The 25219-nt window shown below is 42.7% G+C and overlaps 1 protein-coding gene across 2 annotated transcripts in view; it reads left to right on the forward strand.

Moving 5' to 3' along the window:
- The window catches only part of FAM169A (family with sequence similarity 169 member A), a 142676-nt gene that overhangs the window by 92892 nt on the left and 24565 nt on the right, over positions 1–25219 (forward strand). For both annotated transcript variants that reach the window (XM_082256198.1, XM_082256199.1), the window contains exons 5-7: positions 5621–5792; positions 13545–13724; positions 23477–23605. In XM_082256198.1, the coding sequence (XP_082112324.1) occupies positions 5621–5792; positions 13545–13724; positions 23477–23605 (481 nt within the window). The remainder of the gene's footprint in view (positions 1–5620; positions 5793–13544; positions 13725–23476; positions 23606–25219) is intronic.

Raw genomic sequence — 25219 nt, forward strand, 5'->3', positions numbered from 1 at the left:
AAAATAACCATTAATCGCCCTCAGTCTGGAGCTCCATGCAAGATTTCGCCTTATTGGGTAAGGATGATCATGAGAAAAGGGAGGGATCAGCCCAGAACTACACGGGAGAAGCTTGTAAATTATCTCAAGGCAGTTGGGACCACAGTCACCAAACAAACCATTGGTAACACAATACAATACGGCACCATGGATTGAAATCCTACAGCGCCTGCAAGGCACATGTACAGGCCCATCTTAAGTCTTCCAATGAATATCTAAATGATTCAGAAAAGGATTGGGAGAAAGTACTGGAGTCAGATGAGACCAAAATTAAGCCCTTTGGCATTAACTCGACTCGCCATGTTTGGAGGAAGAAAAATCCTGACTATGTTCCTAAGAACACCATCCCTACAGTCAAGTACAGAGGTGGAAACATTATGCTTTGGGGCAGTTTCTATGCTAAAGTTACAGTCCAACTTTGCTGCATTGAGAGGCGAATGGACAGGGTCATGTATTGTAAAATCTTGAATGAGAACCTTCTTCCCTCAGCCAGAACACTGATTTGTCATGGATGGGTCTTTCAGCATGACAATGACCCAAAACATACCACCAAGACAACAGTGGAGTGGCTCAAGAAGAAGCACATTAAGGTCATGGAGTGGCCTAGCCAGACTCCAGACCTTAATCCTATAGAAAATTTATGGAGGGAGCTGAAACTTTGAGTTGCCAAGCGACAACCAAGAAACCTTGAGGATTTAGAGAATATCTGTAAAGAAGAGTGGACCAAAATCCCTCCTAATTGCAAACCTGGTAACCAACGTCTTACCTCTGTGCTTGCCAAAAAGGGTTTCTCCATCAAGTACAAAGTTATGTTTTGCTTGGGGATCAAGTACCTATTTTAATCACTGAACTGCAACTCAATTTATAACCTTTTCTATTTTGATATTTTTCTGGATTTTTGGTTTATATTTTGTCTCTGTCATTTAAACTACACCTATGGTAAAAAACCATATGATAGACCCTTTGTTTCTTTGTAAGTGGGCAAACTTACAAAATCTGCAGGGGACCAAATAATTATTTTCCCCACTGTATAGGAAAAGAATATACGAACTCCAAATGACATTCTTATGTGGCGTATGCACTCCGTGATTATTCACCGTTTTACGGATGGAAAATCCTTTTTTTTTTTGTAAAGGGTTGTTGATCGCCTGCATGTAGATCCTAAGGGAGAAGACTAAAATGTTACCACTCAATGGGAAATGGGATTTGGTCTGTTTCTTTAGAGATAGTAATTGAGTAAAGGTCTGGTTTGGCTCTTCATACAAATGTGTGAAAATGAGGAAATGGTTTATTATATTAAAATGAAAAAAATTAGTGATATTCATGCAAAAGATAGGACTATACTCTTACATGCAATCATTTGCTGTATATACTGTATGTGCAGACAATAGGTCTGGCTGTGGACAAGCTTCTATTCACTGTTTCTTGCCGAGTGAATGCTAGGAAAGGCTACTTCTATTGAAAAGGGCCAGAATCCAGCTTCTTATATAATCTTGATATTATAGATTTTTTTTCACAGGGTGAACAAAACAACTATTTTGTAACACTTTATGAAGTGATATGACATGTTTCAAATCAAACATTATTGCAAAACATTATATAGTGGTAGATCATCTTCGCAACTCTTCTCCAGCGCTGACATTTCTCATTGAGATCTGGTGCATCTGCAGTCACATCTTGAGGCTCTGCCAGGTCTGTGGTACCTGGCAGAGATGCCTGCATTGTGTTTGCGTAGATCCTACACGCATGTGCAGACACGCCACAGGCCCCGGCCTATTAAATGCCAGAGAACCTGTGGCATGTGTGCACATGCGTGACATCACACAAATGCCTCCTTAGATGGCTATGTCACACGTCTCAGGAAGATGCAAGCATGCGCACACATGCCATTAGGTCTCTGTCCAAGAACTGGCAAAGAGATGCAGCATATCTTGGCATGGGGGGGGGGGGGGGGGGCGTGATGTCATTTTGATCAAGGCCAGGCTAATGTACAAGAGGGAGGGCGGAGGGGCAGGAGAGAGGACCATGTAAAGTTGGGTAAAGTACTGCTTTAAGAAGAACCTGCAACTGATTTGGGAAACAATATGCACCAGTGTCTGTAACATTATGGGCAATAGTGTCACAAATGCAATAGATCCTGTGCTTCATAGACAAAATGTAAAAAAATAAATCCAAGGTGCTAGTGCTAGTAGTGCCAAAAAAGTGCAATGGTATAAAATAAATATACACAAGGGTAGAAAATCCTCAAAATAAAATCTGCTGTGAATTAAGTGCTAGGTGCAGAATACCAGAGCAGGAAAACTACACAATAGGGTAGCCGTCCTAATGTGAGGATTGACTATACTTAAAAGGAAAATTCAATATAAAGTGACATATTAAATGTGAACTGCGTGACATAAAATTCAGTGTAGTTAATATAAACATCAACTTCCAGCTAGTAAAATAAGTCCATTCAATAATTTGTAGCAGCATCGAATCGTAAGGTTACAGCATTTGACACATTGTCATGTTTTCCAGTGATCCTGCATTCCTCCAAGGGGGGTGCTGGGAGGGGATACTTTATTGGGGTCCTTCCTCCTTCCAACTTCCAGGGGTGAGGGGGGGGGGGGTTTATGGTGTGTCCTATGGACTCCCAAGCGAGGGGCAGACAGAAAACAAAGCTTCCTCTGGTGTAGTATTTCAAACGATTTATTGGCAAAAAAAACATGTAGCAGCTTAAATTAAGGCTTTCCAGAGCCGGTGAATGGGGATGTCTGTAACGAGCGGTCCGTGACGCCGCACTTCCGCCTTCAGCCTCTGCGTCTCCACGCGTATCGTCACGGCCACGTGACTTTCTCAGGAGATCTTGGGAGTCCATAGGACACAGCATAAAAGCCCCCCTCACCCCTGGAAGTTGTTAGGAGGAAGGACCCCAATATAGTATCCCCTCCCAGCACCCCCCTTGGAGGAACACAGGATCACTGGAAAACAATGTGTCAAATGCTGTAACCTTACAGCAGTAAGGTAAGGTTGTAGCACACCCAGAAGCTTTGCTTATTTTGCTCTGTCACCGTTCACTGTTTGGTACCTGGATTCACCCACCTGATCCTATTACCCGTGTCCACGCCACTGCCACTTTATGATCGATGCTGCTACATATTATTGAATGGACTTATTTTACTAGCTGGAAGTTGATGTTTATATTAACTACCCTGAATTTTATGTCACGCAGTTCAGATTTAATATGTCACCTTATATTGAATTTTCCTTTTAAGTATAGTCAATCCTCACATTAGGACGGCTACCCTATTGTGTAGTTTTCCTGCACTGGTATTTTGCACCTAGCACTTTATTCATAGCAGATTTTATTCTGAGGATCTTCTACCCTTGTGTATATTTATATTATACCATTGCACTTTTTTGGCACTACTAGCACTAGCACCTTGGATTTATTTTTTTACATCTTGTCTACGAAGCACAGGATCTATTGCATTTGTGACACTATTAGCACTAGCACTTTGGATCTATTTTTTACATTTTGTTTACGAAGCACATGATCTATTTATTTATCTATTTATGTATACACCTATGTATTGATATTTGATATCAGGATAAGCGCAGCTTTAATATTTTATTTATTGTGATTGATCCAGTTCCCTATGAAAGGCTGAGATAGGAGCCGCAGCTGATCCTTTCTCCCAGTTTTTACTATTTACTATTTTGATAGCGCAGGGGCTTTTCCCATTTTAACATTATGGACACATGCGGCAAATTCAGGTAGTTCTTACTTCAGGCACTTTAGGAACCTGTCACTATGGCAGCCACTTATTTTTAAATAATTACCAGCAGTTTGCAGATTAGGGAACTGGCAGTAATTAAGAATAGCTCTAAGCTACTCTGAGTGGGGACATGCCTTTGCTGGGGAGCTGTCATGTGACAGCTTCCTGCACACTGCTGTATTCCTGACCCATTCAACTGTTGACCAGGAGATTCCCTGGCCAAAAGCTAAATGTAAAGAGGCCATGGATTCTGGTGATGTCATTACCCAAATATGGCAACGGCCATCACTGGGTGGGTGGAGCTTGATAGGGAACTGAGAAACAGTTTCCTGTCGGGTCCATTTTACTTTTAATTGACAGCGCACAACAGTGGGTTGATTTGAAAGCACATATTGGACTGAATAGCGGCTATGGACGAGCCCTCTACTGTGCACTGCCAATCAGTAAGGCAGATCTGATGGGAAACTAGTTCCTCACGTCCCCATCAGTCTCTTCCCACCCCTAATATCAAACTTCTTGGCAAAGCACCTGTCAGTGTGTTGGGTGCAGTAGCCGGGAGGGAGGACACTGAGGAAGGAATGTCCATTGTAGACACTCTGACCTCAGTGCAGACACAGACAGATTCATGTACCTAGTGAAGTTGTATTGTGCCCGTCGCACTCCTTAGAGGCTCGCGCAAAGCTTATGTAGGGTGCTGTAGTAAACTGGTGGATGGCACCACCTTTCAATCACAGAAAAATAAGGATGTCAACCAGCACACCTTGGTATACTGATAATCTTGTCTTTTAAGCCTAGTACACACTATCAGTTTCATAAAAAGAAAACTGAGGAGCTCGGGAGGTGCCGCTGTACTATGTATGCAATGTTAGTACAGCGATCTTCCCCTCTGAGCTATTATCTTCTAAGAGGGGACCCCCTCCCACCAGAACACACCACGCAGCGCTCGCAGCCATTGGCTGCCAGCGCTGATCGGATGCGGTTACCCATTCTACAGATGCCGGCCGAATAGTGTACACACGATATATTCAACCCATGTGTACCAGGCTTTATTCACATGCAATGGGCATCGCAGGCTAATTGTTTGGGTCCTGGCAGGATTCCTTTTCCAAGGTACAGTGCTCGGCTTTGAAAAACGGATCCTGCCAGGTCCTGAAACATCAGCTTGTGATGCATATTTGCTTTATGTGAATAAAGAACAAGATTCTCACTATACCAATGTGTGCTGGTAAAGATCCTTCTTTTCCTGAGATTCATGTACCTGTCTATGGCACCCTTTATAAATTCTCCTGGCAGTGCAAAAATAAAAGTTCAATTAAAAAAAAATAAATAAATGCACATTTGCAGGTAAAAAATTGTGCATTTATTATTATTATTATTATATATTTTTTTGGAGCCTCTAAAGAGTTGCACCAGCAGATCACTGGTCCCTTGCAGATCTCCTGCAGATCTGTTAGTGTATCTGTGTGCCCGTACATCCCATACGGGCAGGCAGATACCCTGACAGGAAGAATCAATGAACTACCACGGCGTTCCACATACTATCACATGCTGCCATGTTAGCGGCAGGAAAATAATTCTGTATGTGAACAAGATTCTGCCAGTGGTGTCTCCTTTAGTAAAGTAATTTCCCTGATTCTTTTTGCTTGGTTGCTTTTTAGCTCAGAACATTTTTAAGTAACAAGTAAACCACTGAATTATTTATGCAAAGAAACTATAAAATAGCAAATATAACAGTTTATGTATAGATACCATGTTAAATACTAGCAGGTATAATAGTATAATATTCAGATAAAATGTATCGTTTTCGTCTCTTTCATTTGCAGGTCCGGACCCTTGGAGAAAGAGTAGTTCTTTATGTGCTGAACCGAATTATTTATAGAAAGAAGGAGATGGAGCGAGACGAGGTCCCCTTTCTCTGTCACAGCAGCTCTGATTATGCCAAGATTCTATGGAAGGAAGGAGAAGCCATTGGATTTTATTCTGTCAAGCCTGCAGGTCACTTATTTTATGCGCTCTTTAACATTATTATTTTATTAGTTATTTTAAAATGACTGCGTAGTAGAAATGCTATAAAAATTCTCAATTGAGGGGACTAAATGTGGAGACAGAGTATTGTTTTAAGCTGAATGCCTGGCTCCATAAAAAACATATAAAGTTTGCCATACACATTACAATCTAACTGTACAGTTTTACTTAATGTCATTGTAAAGGGTACATTTTTTAAAATAATAAACATGTGATACTTTCCTGCTCTATGCAATGGTTTTGCACAAAGCAGTCCTGATCTTCCTCTTCTTGGATTCCCCAATGGCGCTCCTGACTCCTCCTCTTCTCAGTGTGCCACCATAGGAAGCTGCCTCCTACTGCGGCACACCTGCACGTTCAATCCTGAGCTGCGCTGCCTCTATCCATAGACACAGACAGCGTGGCTAGGCCCTGCCCCTCACTCCCTCGCCACAGGCTATAATTGACATTGGCCCCTGCTGCTATCAGTCTGCCCTGGGAGGAGCCAGGGAACAGAGAGAGACGTTGCTCTCGGGCACAACGCTGAATCGAGATCAGGCTCAGGTAAGCATAAGGGGGGCTGGGGGGAGCTGCACACAGAAGGTTTTTTACAGAGAAAGTAAAGTCTTATTTTTTAATTGTACCTACAGGTAAGCCTATAAAAAGGCTTACCTGTGGGTACTAAGAATATCTTCTAAACTTGCACAGTTGAGGAAATATTCAGAGTGCATGCAGCCAATGACGTCATTAGTGCATGCGCTCTGAAGGTCCGGCTTACCGTGCCGGACCTTCAGAGCCTGTGTCGTGAAAAGCGGCTCCCACGCAAGTGACGTCATTATGGCTCTGGCCTCTCACAGCACCGGAATCCGCGAACCCGCAAGAAACATGGGGAAGATGTGAGCTGTCTCAGCAGTGTGTGGGCGCCGCTGGAGGAGCTTCGTTCTAAGGTAAGTATTTCATAATAAGCTAGTATGTGATGCAAACTAGCTCATTATGCCTTTGTCTTACAGGTTTTTTTTTTAGTTTTTTATTTCTCTGGGGTTACAACCTCTTTAAGGTTAAAAACCTTCTGCCTCTAGAACCACTTTCATTGTTCCATCAATTTGTATCCAATCAAACAGGCCCTTGCACTACATAGCTGTGAGATTGTACAGTGAGATTGTAATGTGTGGTGAGCTTTATGGTGCTGTTTTATCTGCCAAAGGATTTAAATTTTTATCTATCCAATTTCCAGTTCCAAGATTTACACAGCTCTGCAAAAGAGCACAGCCCTATCTGGCAGGGCAGGGGTCCCGAATGTTTTCTATACAACGCTATACAATGACAGTTGTGTCCCTGACCCTACCCTCTGATTGAACAGACAAAGATGAAGCAGACTGATGCACGTATCTCTCTGTTGCTCTTTTCTCCTATCAGCATGTCCCTTGTTAGCACATGACTACTACAGCACAACTAATTGCCTCCTTGTGCTGCATCTTCCTCTTCCATTCTGAGTTCTGCTGTACAGGGATTGTAAGTAGCTAAGTACCTACACTACTTGCATTTAAAAATATGTTTAACGATTTATTATTCAATACAGAACTTAATTAATCTGTGTTTTAATATAATCCTGGAGACCCAGGATAAAGTAAACATGTCACAAATGTGAAGATATAAAAGCAATATAACAATTTAAAGCTCAACTTCGGTCATAAAAAAAAAAAAAATACCCTTGCAGAGGGCCCTGACCCCCTGCACCGCAAGAATAAATGATAAATAAATCTATAGGTTTCAAAAGAGGATGTATTACTTACCTAACTCATAGCTCCAGCCGGGTTCCTCAATCCATGGTCCACTGTATCCTCCTCTGTAAGCTGTTTACCCACGTGGCAGTCGCGCCAATGACTTCAACATGTACATTACAGGGTTAATAGCCCTGCTCTGTACTGGAGCTTCAGGGACAGGATAAAAAGCGTTGGAGCCTGCTGGAGTGGGGAATCGGGTATTAACAGTATTTAATGTTAAATACCGTATTTATCGGCATATAACACACACCTTAATGTTTGTGAGGGAAATTTCAAGAAAAAAACACATATTTTAAATAAAGAACTTTGAATCAAAATAAGGGTCAGTGCCCATCAATGCAGCCTTATCAGTGCCCATCTGCAGTCTCACCATTGCCCATCATTGCAGCCTGATCAGTGTCCATATGCAGCCTGATCTGTGCTCATCATTGCAGCCTGATCTTTGCCCATGATTGTAGCCTCACCCATGCCCATCATTGCACCCTTGTATGTGCCCATATGCAACCTGATCTGTGCCCATATGCAGCCTTGGCATTGCCCATCATTGCAGCCTGATCTGTGCCCATATGCAGCCTGGCCATTGCCCATCATTGCAGCCTGATCTGTGCCCATATGCAGCCTTGCCATTGCCCATCATTGCAACCTGATCTGTGCTGGATTACAGAGGGATCTCCTGTGTACTCGACGCTCGCAGTGTACTGGCCGGCTCTTGTAATAGACAGAACACTGGTCCAATGCCCGGACATGTGACGTCTATCCTAAGAGCCGGTCCAGGTGGCACTCGCTCCACTTCCTTCCCCTCCGAGGCAGCCCGGTACAATATCAGCATATAACACGCACACACGATTTGCCCCCTATTTTCAGAAGGGAAAAAGTGCGTGTTATACGCCAATAAGTACGGTATATAGCGTAAGCACATCACATAATAAAATGCTTTAGCCATAACACATACACGTATATAAAAGGTACAAGCATCCAAGTATGTTATATCACATTAAGCATAATACAAGATAGGTATTCACTCCACTGTTAATACAAACCAACAAAAATACACGCATGTACTTGTATATAAATATAGTGAGCACCACTTAAACCCTATAGCAGCTAATGTTCAAAAAGGAATTCATCACCCAGAATAGAGTAATGAAAAGGATGCATGTTGAAAAAAGAGAGGGGAGGAGAAAAAACCCAACATTTCGGGGATGTAAGAACCCCATTTTGCTAGCACCTCCTACCTCAGCAAGCATTGAACCCTTGCAGTGCAGGGCAATCCACACTGCAAGGGTTTTTTTGTTGTGTCCAGAGTTGGACTTTACCAGTGATAAGCACAAGGTGCCTGTTTATACTTCTTTTTTTTTAACTAAAGAGAGCCTGTCACCATGGTTTACAATGTGTGCTATGCATCTTTCTATATTCTTCAAAATGGGCACTTGTGCAGAGGTCTCTGCACTACCAAGTGCTGAGTTATTTGTGCCACTTATCGTAAAGAACTCTGACCATTCTAAGAATTCTGAAGCCTTGTAATTCCCCCTAACCTTTATGTCACCAATTTTTTTTTCTACACCTGTGAGCAAAATGTGTTGAATGTTAATGACAGTGCAGAGACCATCAATTCAACTGATATCAAGCTTCACATAAATGATAACTTTAAGGCTTCTGGGGCCACTGACATAATAGCCAAGATGGCAGTGCCCAGCAACAAAGAACAAAGGTTCTATTAGAGTGGAGAAAAGGATGCATGATAAGGTTATTGAACAGTAAATGCTGCAGATGATGACGGCGCATGATTTACAAAAAATACTGACTATTCTTGGCTGGCCACACAGGGACAGGTTATAATTAAATTCACTTTCTGAGCTCCTAGGATGCCTAAACCTGGGCATGCTTCATGGGTAAATTGTGACCTAAAGCTGAGTTCCAGGAATTCAGACACTTTGTAAAAAGTAAAGGCACACTATGAGTTATGTCCAAGAGCTGCAGGACATCTCCTGGGCTTACCTCTATTATTTATATCTGACATGTTTAAAGCGGTAGTAAACTGCAGCATTAAAGAAATCTCCTGGAAGGCAAAGGCATAATGTGCTAGTATGCATCGACTTAGAATGAAGCCCTCCAGCGGCACGCTGTCACCACTGACAGGGCTGCCGTCTTTCCCCGGTCTTCTTTCCTGGTTCGCGGGTTCTGATTGTATGAGTGGCCAGGGCCACAATGACGTCACTCCTGCGCATGCGCGTGGGAGTCCTCAGCTGCGGCATGGAGCTCTGAAGGTCCAGCATGGTATGCTGGACGTTCAGCGCACATGCGCCGGTGACTTCACCGGCTGCATGCAGTGTGAATATCTCTTAAATACTGCAAGTTTAGGAGATATTCACTGTACGTACGTTTTTACAGCTGCTTTTAGGAGCATTAGACAGCCACCCACTCACCACAGAGTGCCAGACAGCCAGCCACCCACCACAGGGTGCCAGACAGCCAGCCACCCACCACATGGTGCCAGACAGCCAGCCACCACAGGGTGCCAGACAGCAAGCCACCCACCACAGGGTGCCAGACAGCCAGCCACCCACCACAGGGTGCCAGACAGCCAGCCACCCACCACAGGGTGCCAGACAGCCAGCCACCACAGGGTGCCAGACAGCCAGCCACCCACCACAGGGTGCCAGACAGCCAGCCACCCACAGACAGGGTTTCAGACAGCCAGCCCCCCACAGGTCCTGTACCAGCCAGCCACCCACAGCCCCTGTGACAGCCACCCACCCACCACAGGGTGTCTGCCAGCCACCACAGGGTGCCAGCCAGCCACCCACCACAGGGTGCCAGCCAGCCATCCACCACAGGGTGCCAGCCAGCCATCCACCATAGGGTGCCAGGCAGCCAGCCACCCACCACAGGGTGCCAGACAGCCAGCCACCCACCATAGGATGCCAGACAGCCAGCCACCCACCACAGGGTGCAAGCAAGCCAAAAAAACATGTTCAGTACCAGATTTGTGTCAAAAATTGTCTTTATTTTTCAAAACGTTAAATGTACAAAATATCGGCTGATAACCGATACGTTGTGACCAAAATATCGGTATGGGCCCTTAAAAAAACCATATCGTTCTATCCCTAATTTAAAGGCAAGATACAAAATTCCTTTAAAATATTCACTCACTGGCCACTTTATTAGGTACACTTTGCCTGACCGGGAAGGACCCCATTTTGCCTTCAGAACTGCCTTAATTCTTCGTGGCATTGATTCAACAAAGTTGTTGGAAACATTGCTCAGAGATTTTGGTCCATATTGACATGTTGGCATCACAAATATATTTCGCAGATATTTCGGCCACACATCCATGATGCGAATCTCCCATTTCACCACATCCCAAAGGTGCTCTATTATATTGAGATCTGGTGACTGTGGAGGCCATTGGAGTACAGTGAACGCATTTACATGTTCAAGAATCCAATTTTAGATGATTTGAGCTTTGTGACATGATGCATTATTCTGCTGGAAGAAGCCATCAGAAGATGGGTACACTGTAGTCATAAAGGGATGGACATGGTCAGCAACAATACTCAGGTAGGCTTTTAAACAATGCTGAATTGGTACTAAGGGGCCCAAGTCTGCCAAGAAAATATCCCCCACACCATTAGACCACTAGCCTGAACCGTTGATGCTGAAATCGATACTCATCAGACCAGGCAACGGTTTTGCAATCTTCTATCGTCCAATTTTGTAGAGCCTGTGTGAATTGTAGCCTCAGTTTCCTGTTCTTAGCTGACAGGAGTGGCACCCGGTGTGGTCTTCTGCTGCTGTAATCCATCTGCTTCAAGGTTCGATGTGTTGTGCATTCAGAGATAGTATTCGGCATACCTTGGTTGTAACGAGTGGTCATTTGATTTACTATTGCCTTTCTATCATCTCAAACGAGTTTGCCTTTTTCCTCTGACCTCTGACATCAACAAGGCATTTTCATCCACACAGCTGCTGCTCACTGGGTATTTTCTTTTTTCTTGGACCATTTTCTGTAAACCCTAGAGATGGTTGTGCGTTAAAACCCCAGTAGATCAGCAGTTTTTTAAATACTCAGACCAGATCGTCTGATACCAACAACCATGCCATGTTCAAAGTCACTTAAATCCTCTTTCTTCCCCATTCTTTTGCTCAGTTTGAACTTCAGCAAGTTGTCTTTACTACGTTTAGATTGCTAAATGCATTGAGTTGCTGCCATGTGATTGGTTGATTAGCAATTTGTGTTACCAAGCAATTGAACAGGTGTACCTAAAAAATGGCCAGTGAGTGTATCTTCAATTCTTTTTAGCTTCCAAGAGAAGAGTGTGAGGGAGATGGAAGCTTGTTAAACCAGTCCCCAGGTCTCTAGGATCGTCATGTTAAACATTTAAGGAACTAATACATATCACAGAAAGTTTCCATCTTTCTCGTACAGCAGACACTCGTTAAGCTGCAATGCTGATTGAGGGTCAGTACACATACCCCCAGTGTATTTGATTGCCTCTACAACCCTATGATTGTATCAACTTCCCAGGAAGCCATCAGGCATCAGTCAGCAATATTTCACTGTTTTCCCCTAAACCCGCCACCCCCCAGAAATAAGTGAGGTGGGGTATCAGGTCTTCTCAGTGTATAGAGTCCAGCTGAGCTTCCCCAAGGTTTGCCTCCCCCACAAATGGCAGACCCAAGGTTGGGGATGTCCTCCAGAGTAGTCCCATTGCATTACAAGCACACCATCAAGGCCTGGCAAAAGGTTTATTCCTGACAGCAGAGCAAATGGGTGAGACATTTGCCCGGTATTTTTATTTATTTTTTTAATTAAACCCCTTTGTATCCTTCAGTGTAGATTTTGTGGATCATTCGTAGAGGGTTCAACAGAGTCAATGTGGTTTATGGTGATGTATGAGACATTTAAGAAATACAGGTCTTCTTTCCATCTTTTCCTAATTCAGATTTAAATAATCATCTGTGTTGTAAAGAAAGTCATAAAGACAATTTAAAGAGTCAACTGAATTATTGTACTGTTGAATAGGCTGTTTTAGGGCTCTTTCACACGGCCGCTCCGATTTTTTTATTCCGCTGCGGCACTTTTTTTTTTCACGGACACAGATGACACTTGTGTCATCCGCTCCGTATGTCCGCATATCATCCCATCCGTTTGCGGATGATATAAAGACATAATGTATGTCTATGAGATTGCGGATGTCAGCGGATGACACCGCTGATATCCGATTTTGCATCCTTTCCGTTTTTTAAACGGAAGAAAAATAGGGTTCTGTTCCGTTCCAAAAAACGGAACAGAACTGAAAGGACGAAAATTGGATGTCAGCAGATGGTATTCCGCTGACATCCGCAATCCCATTGACATGCATTATGTCCGTTTTTCATCTGCAAAAAAATGGGATGAAATACGGACATACGGAACGCCCGTGTGAAAGAGCCCTTAGTGATCTGTATACTTGAGTTCCCATCTCCTCCCCCATTGTAGGGGAATAGCTGTTTTATTCTCACTGCTATATATTTTGATTTATCCTGTTTTCAGGCTGATTTACACTTTAACGCATACTTTCTTATACGGTCTCACGCATTCTGGCTTTGACAGCCTATTCATTTCTATGGGCTGCCAAACATACTGAAACACGGAAAAAGTAGTGCAAGTGCTACTTTTTGGGATCATGCTGCACTAAACCGCATAGTACTGCAGTACCTTGTGGTTTGGTGGCTGCAAGGTGCGTTTGGGCTGCCATTACTAAATAATGGCACTCGTGCATTTCTCACAAGGTCAAGGTGTTCATATGCAGTGCAGGAAACGCACACAGAACTCACCTTTCCTCCCCTCCTAGTGTGAATCGGCCCTCACAGGTATTGTAGTAGTAGGAGGAATGAGTTTTTCTTACTTGGCTTGCTGGTAGCCTACAGCACCAGAAGTATTATTATGTAGTAATGTCTATGTTCTTTCTTTCAGGAAGTATATGTCCTATGTATCTAACTCAAAGTTACACACTTCCGGTACTTGACACCATGTTTGTTAGGAAGAGATTTCAACGTGAAGATTTTGCTTTGCAAATATTGGAAGATTATGTGGACTCCTTCACAGAGGAATCACTTGGCCTAAGGTATCCTCTGTCACCAAGGATGCATGCAGGTAACCTTCTACCAGGGTTTTCCTAGTCCCTTATATAAATTATGTATATCTGAAAACATTTAAGCTTAATGCTGTTATATTCAAAAGTTGTGCACATTGCTACACGTTTAGAGAGTGTGTATAGGTGCGAGCGATCCGCTTAGTAAGTTTTATAGCACTCAATAGCACAAAATAGCAGAGTACACCCATTTTTATTTATTACTGTTATTGATTCATAAAAATTCACCCCAATTTCTTTTTCAGTATACTTGGCATTATTTGTCACTGTATACTATTTTCTATTTAATGCAGAAATAAAGCCTTCCTTCATTTACAGATGAGGACCATCTTAGACTTCTTTTTAGATCTGCTGTAGCCATGGTGCTGTGCATGGTATTAGCTAGGACACCAGCCATCTGATGGCTAGAAAGCCCAGTTGAGAGTCACATAAGCACCCTGTTGTTTGCAAATATTTATTTTTACCTTGGAAAAAGACCACTACCATAAAAAAATACTGTATTTCGGTATTCTGTGCATTTTATAATTACGAAGATTTTCCGAACACAAATTCTTTTTTGCAGATGCCTTTATTTTTTCTCTGTGTTTGCATTAAAACCAAACTTTCCAGGAAATAATCCTGTGTCAGAGTTCAGAACAAACGATAAGACTGCAAAGGGCCTTTCAGCAGTTGCAGCAACAGATTTTTTTTTTTTTTTAGGTGACCCTACACTTTACCCAAGCACCTTACTCATGCCTTTACCCAAAACTGGATCACTTTAATGCCAACCCCACAAACTGTTTACACTTACCCTTTAATTCCCTGTCCTGCTGCTCCCTGTCGTTTAGGGAGCAATAGCAAGAATCCCTGTGTAAGGTTGGTCATAGATGGATCAAAATTCCTGCTGAACCAGTCGATTCATCTGTGAGCAGGCTGGTTGTACTGAAGTCAATCCATAAATCAACTCCAGTACAACCAGCTTGTCTGGTTTTTCATATGATCACTGCTGGCACTGGCAGCAATAGCTCCCGGCAGTGATCATTGTATTCTGACAGTTGGGAAACCTCCTACAGTCAGAATACAGTAGCACAGTGGGAGGGATTCCTCCATCCACACCGATGTGCGGATGGGGGAATTAAGCAATTCTTTTCTTTCAAGCCGTGGTTGATTGAAAGAAAATTGTGTAATGTATGGTTTGCTTAAGCTGTAAGTCAGCACTTGGAGCTTACACAGGGATGAGAATTATCTTCCTGCTTCCAAGTGGCAATGCTAGGAGCCTGAGCAGCTATTTGCCAAGTAACAGCACTGTCACATGCTCCCCTATACCCCGAAGTACAGGTTATGTCACTTTGTTTCCCCAAAATAATGGGTAAGTGGGTGAACAAAAAGAGGGTGTGCAGTACAGCTGGGGGACCAGCATTGAAATCCTGTGGAAAAACGGACTCTGTTATAGTTTGCACCATCCTGTGTCATTTTTGCATTTGCTGGACAGGTTGGTCTGCAATAAAATGTAAAGTCAGATTTAAATAAAGGCATATAAAATAAAAATTATCATATACTAAATATGATTGTAGTGTCAATTTTAAGCACACTGCTTTAAGAAATAAAAAAACGGAACTTTTTTAAGCAAATTGTTCCTTTGTCGGGTTTGGGAGCGTTAAGCTTGCAGTGCGCAATAAAAATGGATGAGACCGGAAGAAACAGCCGGGAAGATAGCCCTGCATGGGGCATTGGAGGCTTGCACTTTACAAATGGGTCATAAAAAAGGGTTGTGGTGTGCACACCCTGCCAATATCCCCTTTTTTTATAAATTGACAACTATGTGTTTTAAAGCCCAATCCGGGCACAACCAAAAAATAACCATTGCAGTGGGCAACTGGAAGGCTGTTGCTAAAGACAAATATCAAATTATCTTAAATGTCATCATCATCATCATCATCATCATCCTGAACTTCGCTTTAAAAAAATGAAGTAAATTAAAAATTTTCTTGTTCAATTTTTTTATTAAGAGAAAGTATAACATGTTACAATAGGATGTACAATAGGATGTAATCAAGAAGAAGGTTCCCCTAAAATTGGGGATAAGCAACAAAAACATATAACAGTATTCATTGCTGAGACAGGGACACAGCCCTTCTTGCAGTGGTTTGAAACATTCAAAGGATAGATAACTTTAACAAGGGGGGGGGGGGAATATATTAGTGAATAAAGAATTTGTGTGTGAGTACTTGATTTATAGCAGTTTGGAGGGTTTATATGAGGGCTGGAAGCATGTATATCTCCAGTCTTTTATGTATATATATATATATATAGATATTTTTTTTAATCTTTTTTTCCTTTTTTATTGTTTTATTAATATTTTAGAGTGTTTCATGATGAGTTTGTTGTTTTAGGTATGTATTTGGGGGAATGGTGTTAATGGTGAATCATAAAGTTTGAAACTTCTTGTGTATTTTTGTGTGCTTTAGTTAAATAGGGGTGTAGCTAAAAAGGGAGTATTCAGTCTCAGGTATGACTATAATGCAGGTAGAGTGAGAGCGTTTACATCTAGAAGGAGTAAGAAGAGAAAGGGGGGGCTGGAGGGGAAATAGAGAAAGAGGGGAGTAAGACGGGGACAGGGTGGAGAAAGGGTAGGATGAGGAGATGGGGTAAAAAGGTGGAAATGTGAGGTTGCCGGGGGAGAAGGGAGAAAGAGGCATGAATAATTTCAATGGATATTTGAGGTTAACTTTAATTTTGTTTAAAGTAGTAATAGATTGTTATCAAAATCTGAAGGAAGAAAGTGAATCGACCCAATAAATTAAAATTTTTAGTTATTAATTTCGTTTTTTTCACTTTTTCATTTTATTTTTATTTTTTTATAACTTAGTTTTTATTCAGTTTTGCAAAGGAAAAAATCCAATTTATATACATTATATTATTGCATATTAGTAGTCTTTCAGATCTAATACAGGTGTAGTGGTGGGGAAGTAGGATAGGGTAGAAGGTTGAGCATCATAAGGAAAGCAGGGGAGGGGGTAAAAGAAGAAATCCAAAGCATGAAGTGTATAAAGATATACAGTAGAATTTTTTTTTTATCTCTATCTTCATAATAGGCTTATAAAGTGCCTCTATGTCTGATACTCATGGACGTATTATGCCAAAGTTAACAAATACTGAATATTAGTCACAAAGTACAAAGTGAAGGAAGGGGGGATATTATAGGCATTCAATATATATCTGTTGTACAGCTATTAGGTAGAAAACAGACATTCCATTGTTTCCAAAAGGATACGCATTTGTCATTTTTAACCCCCTCCCGTTCCCTCTGGCTTCCTTTTACCTGAGCCTGGAGGGTGGGGAAGTATGCCTTATTATGTTATCACTGTGATTGGCTGTCACATTGGTCACATTATCAGGAGCTGTTCCCATGATTAGTACAGACCAAGAGCCGTCTTTGCTGGGATCAGGCAGTAAGCACACCCTCCGCACAGAAACCTCTGCCCCCCATAGATGCAGATGTGTGGACGTTAAAATCCCACTCTTTGCTGTTGCAGATTTGTGTTATGTGGGTAGCAAGAGGTTAATAGTGAACATAAGTTCAAATGGCATCTGTATGTTTTTTACCATGGCATTATCTGGTTTAGTTTTTATCTTTTTGAATATGAGAAGGTCTTCTCTGGTCTTCATGCTATTGTAAGTCAATAAAACGACTTTACTCATCTTTTAGTGTATTCAATGATTCATACAAGTGTTAACTTTTTACTAGCCTGAAGCATTACCATGTACTCTGAGAGATGAGAATGACTTGTGTTTCCATGGAAACAGATTTTGTGCCCAGTGTCTGCTGAGGTCTCAGTGCTGCATATTTTTAACCTTGTCTCGGCGGAGGTTTTGTATCTTTCTGCTGCTACATTATGTAGGCACATCCCGAGCATACAGCAACAACCTTTTATCTTATTGGGATGGGTGGGGAAAATCACATCACCATTGAGCTGTCTGTAGCCGAATCCTGCCTTACACACCCCATATTAATATGGTCATATTAATAAAATGTCAAAAGTAGGGTCTATGCAATCCAGAATTTGATAGCTAGCCCAACAGACTCTAACATTCTCTGCATTAAAGGGGTTGTAAAGTCAGAAGGTTTTTTATCTTAATGCATTCTATGCATTAAGATAAAAAGCCTTCTGTGTGCTGCAGCCCCCCCCCCCCCCCCAATACTTACTTGAGCCCCCTCGCTATCCAGCGATGACCACGAGTCCCTCAACCGTCCAGGACTCTCTCTCTCCTTACTGGCTGAAATGCAGCAGCGGGGGGCCGAATGGTAGCTCTGTGTCTGAATGGACCCACAGAGCTGCAGCTCAGCTCGGGTGCCCCCAAAGCAAGTTGCCTGCTGTGGAGGCACTTAACAGGAGGGAGGGGCCAGGAGCTCCAGCCAGGGACCCGAGAAGAGGAGGATCTGGGCTGCCCTGTGCAAAACCAACAGCACACAGCAGATAAGTATAACATGTTTGTTATTTAAATAGAAAAATAATAAGACTTTACAATCACTTTAAGGTAGAAAACCTTCTATGTGCAGCCCCTCCTCTTCCAGCCTTCCCTAATACTTACCTGAGCCTGATCTCCATCCAGTACTGTGCACAAGAGCAGCAGCTCCCTCAGCTCTCTCCCTCTCCATAGACGTAAAGACAGCAGCAGGAGTCAATCACAGCCAGTGATTGACTCCTGCTGGCTGTGAACAGAGAGCGGGGCAGTGCCACACACTGCGTGTCATTGGACACACAGAGCACCACTTGGGAGCGAGCCCACACTAGCTATGGGGGGCATTTGGCAGGGAGGAGGAGCCAGGAGTGCTGGGGAGGAACCCCGGAAGAGGAAGATCGTGGCTGCTCCTTGCAAAACCATTGCACAGAGCAGGTAAGTATGACATGCTTGTTTGTTATTTTAAATAAATTAAATTAGAACCTTAAGTGCCCGTTCACATACGAGCGACGCTACTTCGCACCGCGCCGCGACCTCGGAGCGGCCGCCACGGACTTCATAACATTGAAGTCTATGGCGGTCGCCTCCTGGTCGCCCCAAAGAAGCTCCGGACCCTTTTTCTAAGTCGGAGCAACTTGTGTCGCTCCTATTAGAACGGGTCCGCAGCTTCCCTATGGGAGGCGACCTACGGTGACAAGCCACTATACCACCTTTGTTTTCGTAATGTTACAGGAATGTCACTTTGTGTTTTTATGATCTGCAGCTGAGGTGACACTGAGAACTGCAGAGCGGCACCAAGAATTGCAGACATGTTGCCATTTTCTGCACAGCTTTGCCCCGCAGCTAACAGTGGTGTGTAAGTGTGAATGGGACAGATAGAAACCCATTTTCTTCATGCCCTTGCAGAGAGCTTCTTTTTTCTTCTGCAGAGACACGCTGCTCTCTGCACAAATGTTTACCGGGCCTTAGTGGATTTTGTATTTCCTGAGTACATCTTCCTATCCACACCATTAAGTGGTTCTTAAGCCACTCTGTTATCTTTACACAAACATCCCTGTTTGCTAATGACAAGTGTCCCAATGTTTGTGCTTTATAAATAATATGCTGTTCTATACCTGATTTCAGAGCGCCACTTGGCGTTCACTTGACCAGCCGCCTCTCCTGATCTGACAGCTACAGCAGGAGGGGCCGAGAATCCTCCGCTGACATTAGTCTGGAGGGGAGTAGGAGAGGAGGAGAAAAGTCATGTGAGCACCAAGCGGCGCTCTGAAATCAGTTATAGAACAGCATTTTATTTATAAAGCACAGACATTGGGACACTTGTCATTAGCAAGCAGAGAAATTTGTGTGAAAATTTAGGAGTAATTTTAGCAGCAGGAGGGGAGCGCCGTCACTTGTAAGAGTTGACAGGCAGGGAGGGAGGGGGGAGAGGACGGGGGAGAGCAGACAGGATAGCTGCTGATGATGGAGGCACGCAAACTGACCACGGTGTTAGGGCTCAGCAGCCTTGATAAACTATGGTCAGTTTACAGGGGGGAGGGCAGAACCAGGCAGGATCAGCCAGGTATATTAGGTGATAGAAAATGCCAAGCACTGTGCTGTATAACATGTTTTAAAGGAACAGGATCATTTTTTTTTTTTAGGTAACAAACACTTTAAGTAAATAAGAAATCTCCATCCAGTGCCCTTATTGTGATACAGGACAATTAAACAGACCAGCTGTTGGTGTTTAGTAGGACTTCACTGTTCCTGTCCTTGTGCCATAGACCCTTTGCTTTACCATTAGAGTGCAGTAGTATTCTTCCCCATTCCTCCCATAGGCTACATTCACATGGGTGACCAGCACACCCAAATTCCATCGGAGAGATCCTGCAGATTCTTGCATCTGGAATGACAGGTATGAGCAAAGAGTTGCAATCACCCAGCTCATACAATGCAATGCCAGACAGATGGTGACCATAGCTATGTAAGACATTCACGCAGCCAGTGATTGCCTGCGATTATGGACAGATTATCCTGGTTGGATGCACTCAGTGTGTGTCCAGCTATGATCACAGAAGGTAAACGCTGGCTGCGTAAACAGCTATCAATAGCTGCAGTTACCATCAGCTTGTTGTTGCACTGTATAGTCCGCAGCCCTTCACACACACCTGTCATTCCAGCAGCAGGAATACACAGATTTTATGCCCCTGGAATTCTCAGGGTGGCCATAGGGTGAAGCCTAGTACACACTACTAGTTTTTTTCATTCAACCCAGCTGGGCTGAACAAAAAAAATTGACAGCTCAGGAGGAGCAGCTGTACTAACTATGCGATGTTAGTACAGTGATCTCCCCTGCTGAGCTATAGTATTCTGACAGGGGGACGGCCCCCTGCAAAAACACTTCGGTCAGCACTGATCGGCAGACCCTTTTCAGTCATGCCCCTTCGCCAGAAGCCGGCTTCTGTCGGACTGGCTGCAGTTCACACAGGCCAAATGTTGGCTGGTTTCCATTGAACCGGCTGATGCCACCTGACATTTAGCACCTGTTTACCAGGCTTTAGAGTTCACAGGCATTAGAGAGAGAAGCAATCAAAGTGCAGCTTTTATGGAAATATGTACTGTATTTGAGATGCATTCATTTTTCCTTGTAAACAAAACAGAGTTAAAAAAAAGATGCAACAAGATGTGCAGCAGCAGCAACAACAAATGATGAAAAAAAAGTGCTGCAGACATTCCAATTTAATACTCAAACACTGCATTTCAGATAAAAAAATTCAACAGGTAGAGTGGGTACCCTAAATAACGGCCACAGCAAGTGTGCAGACCCAGGAAGGCAAAGCAGAGATCTCACCAATGTCATCCCACAGAGATTTAAGGAACTGTCTAAAAATGAACTCTATAACTTCACTCCGTCCATATCTCAAAGCTGAACTCCAGTCTAAGCCCAGCCATAGACAGTTTGAATCTCGGCCAGTTCAACAGGAATTCAGCAGGGATCTCAGCAGGAGATTTAAACCATGTATGAGCAGGCTGAATGCACCAAGTTGATTGATCGATCAACTGGGTACAACCAGCCTGCCGGGTTTACAGGCGATTATCGCAAGCGGCTGCTACAGCTGCTAGCAATCATTATCGCTAGCGGCTGCTACAGCTGCTAGCAATCATCACTGTCTTCTCCCAGCATCCCCTTGCAGGAAAGAAGTTTGCCTGCCTCAAGCCCCGTACACGCGTCGAAAATTGGCAGGGTATTTTCGTCCGACGACCGATCTGCCGATTTTCGGCTTGTTAGTATGATGCTTCCGATAACCAACTCCCGACTTTTCGGCCAAAAAAAATCTGGTGTGCAGACTATAACATTTTTGTTGGCCGTCAACACAACGGCCGATTTTCGTGCAGTCAGTACAGATTTTTACTTTCAGTCTTGCACAGTTGTACAAGCTCTCCTGCTGGACTCATGTAGCTTACTCCTCATAGCATGCATTAGAACCTGCAGAAAGTCCAGTAGAGCCCATCTCATATTCTGACTGTTGAACATGCAGCATCTTCTAGCTCTTCCAATTCTTTCAGGCATGGAAGCTAAGCATCACACGTGGATGTTAACTATGGAAAACTGCATGCAAATACAGTCTGCCTAGGAACACCTGCTCCAAATTTTTTTATATTTGCCAAGCTCCTCCCAAGAGCGTGCCAACTGTTTATATCAGGGCCAAGGGCTCTTGAGCAACAATTAGATATGTAATAAAAACATTAAAACAAAAAAAATACCCTGTGCTTACCCTAATTATATATGAAAAAATAAAAGGTGCTGCTACTTCTGTAAGCCTGACTACAAGACACAAACAAATGCAAAAGAAATAAGTGCGCAACCTTCTCACCCCAATACTTGCGTATACCAGATACTGTAAATTTAAACCATCAAAATTCCACATAATAAAACAACATAAAATTATGAAATCCGTCCACAAATGTTCAGTCTGTAATGAATATTGAAAAATCAGATAATAAACAACATTGTGTAGATAAGTGCTCAGAAAGGTGCCATCACCACATATACGTACACAAGCCTCTTACCAGAAGGATTTGATCTCAAATTATAGAGATCTAGCTCACTGAAAGAAAAGGGGTTCCAACCACTGGAGATATTCCACTCCTTGGCCTCTTTAAGAGTGCTCTCTCTGTATATGGTCACAGCTCCACTGTTACAAGTATCCCAGTGTATCAACTGGATCCATACAAGACATGCCGTTATGATCTGTCTACTACATAGAGGATGACAGATGGAAGAAGCTTCATAGTGCCATATGTAAATACTCCATTTATTTTTAAAAAGATATCATTGCACTTACATATTTAAAGCAAATCAGAAGAAGTGCAAACAAATATCCAGCACAGCTGCGGACCTCGCCAGCGGGCTCGTGCGTTATGACGTTACAAATCCGGCTCCACCCAACGCCTGTTTCTTTTTGAGCATGGACTAATTATCTGGATTTTCACTTCTTCACTGCAGACTAAACATTTCTCGTCTGATTTCATAGTTTTTTGCTGTTTTGTTTTATTTAATTATGTGGAATTTGAATGGTTTAAAATCATGGTATCTACTATACACAAGTATTGGGGAAAGAAGGTTGCACGCTTATTTCTTTTGCACATAAAAACAGAAATGTTTTCTTTAACAATTTCATTGGCATGCTGATGAGAGAAGAGGGAGGAACCAGGAAAGGCGAAATATAAGCAGATTAAAGGGGTTGCAAAGGTTGAATTTTTTATTTTTTTTTACCTTAATGCATTATCTGCAGTAAAGCAAAAAACATTCTGTTGTCAGTTTACACCCTCCCCCCCCCCCTTCCAGCACCTCCAACTTACCTGATCTTAATCAATCGATGAGCCCGAAAGCAGCAGAGCCGCTCTTTCTCTCCCTCTTCATTGAGATCAATGGGAACCGTTTGCTCCTGCTGTTGTCAATCAAATCCAGTGACGAGGGAGTTGGGTTGGGGGGGGGGTCAAGCAGCACTGTGTGTATCCACATACACACAAAGCCCTGCTTGGGATAGAGCCAGCACATGTATCATTATAGGAAGTGGCTTCCTGTAGTGTCGGAGAAGAGAATTGAGGCTGTTCTGTGCATAACCACTGCACGGAGCAGGAAAATATAGCATTTTAAAAAAAATAACTTTACAATCACTTTAAACTTTAATTTTAGAGGGAAGGAAGAATTTGGTGTAACATTTAGCAGGACAATAATTATCTCCTATTGCTATGCCCTCCTTTCCTGAATAGAAGTGCAATTAGCTGTATTTGAATTGTGACCTATTTATTCTTGGTTTTATAGCCTGCAAGAAATATTTACATAAATACCCAGGAGACCAAGAGCTGCTGTGGGAAGTGGAAGGTGCGGGTCACTGGTTCCAAAGAACCCTTATTTCCCATATACTCAAGAGAGAAAACACAGGATTGTCAGGTAAGTTATTTAACCACTTTACCACCGGAGGATTTTGCTGTCTTACGTCCAGGCCACTTTTTGCGATTCGGCACTGTGCGACTTTAACTGACAATTGCGCGGTCATGCAACGCCGTACCCAAGCGAAATTTACGTCCTTTTTTTTCCCACAAACAGAGATTTCTTTTAAACACCTCTGCGCTTTTTATCTTTTGCGATATTAATAAAAAAAATGCGAAAATTTTGAAAAAATAACAATATTTTTCTACTTTGACAGATAAAAAATATCCAATATATTACATTTTTGTCATATATTTAGGCCAAAATGTATTTAGCTACATGTCTTTGACAAAAAAATTCTCAATGAGCCTTGTTTTTAACCGCTTTATGACCAGAAGGTTTTACCCATTCCTGATCAGGCCATATTTTGCGATTCGGCACTGCGTTATTTTAACGGACAATTGCGCGGTCATGCAACACTGTACCCAAATTAAATTTTTTTCCCCACAAATAGAGCTTTCTTTTGGTGGTATTTGATCACCTCTGCGATTTTTACTTTTTGCGCTATAAACAAAAAAAGAGCGACAATTTTGAAAAAACAACAATATTTTTCACATTTTTTTTATATGAAATTCCCCCCCTAAAAAAATGTAAAAATCTAAATTTTTTATCATTTTAGGCCAATTTGTTTTCTGCTACATATTTTTGGTAAAAAAAATTGCAATAAGCGTATTTTGATTGGTTTGCGCAAAAATTATTGCGTTTACTAACTAAGGGAAAGATTTCTGTCATTTATGGTGTTTTTTTTTTTAACGAGTAATGGCGGTGATCTGCAATTTTTTTTTGCGGTACTGCGACATTGCGGCGGACAGATCGGACTCTTGACTGAAATTTTTGACACTTTTGGGGGTACCAGTGACATTACTACAGTAATCAGTGCTATACATATGCACTGTTACTGTAAAAATGACACTGGCAGGGAAGGGGTTCATTTTTTTGGAGAGGGAGGGGTTAGTGTATGCCTGGTGCTTACTAACGTGTGTGGGGGGAGGTGACTGAGTGACACAGGGACAGATCGGATGTTCAGCTATGCTGAACCCTGCAATCTGACCCTGCCTGTCACTTAGGAGATCCGCCCTCTTTGTTTCCACACTAGATCCCCGACGATCGGGGAAGAGCAGCGGTGATCACCGCCGCTCCTCCCCATGCCCGACTCCTGCTGTAACTGAATACAGCGGGAGCGAGTGAGAGGGGAATGTCTGGTGACGTAAGTCTACGTCTACAGACGATAACGAACCACTTTGCCGCAGTACAGTCAACGTGACTGGTCGGCAAGTGGTTAAGTAGTGTATAATTTTCCTTTGAATGATTTACCGTCACTATACTGTAGTCTTTAATCTATGCTCCTAGGACAGTTTTCTTGCTTCATCACAAAAAATGTGGAGTACAGTACTGTTTTATACTGTCAACAATCACAGATAACATGTTAGGAAAAAAATAAAGAAGCACAGTTCCCTCTTAGCAACTAATTAGTTAAGGCTGGATTCACATATTGCCCCTGCGGTTTGCAGTCCGGTGTCCTGTGCAGCACCGCAGCCACCCGAGACATGTGTGAACCGGTGTTCTGACAAAAAC

Source organism: Pelophylax lessonae, assembly GCF_965119305.1.
Source record: "Pelophylax lessonae genome assembly, chromosome: 1".
NCBI classification, from domain to species: domain Eukaryota; kingdom Metazoa; phylum Chordata; class Amphibia; order Anura; family Ranidae; genus Pelophylax; species Pelophylax lessonae.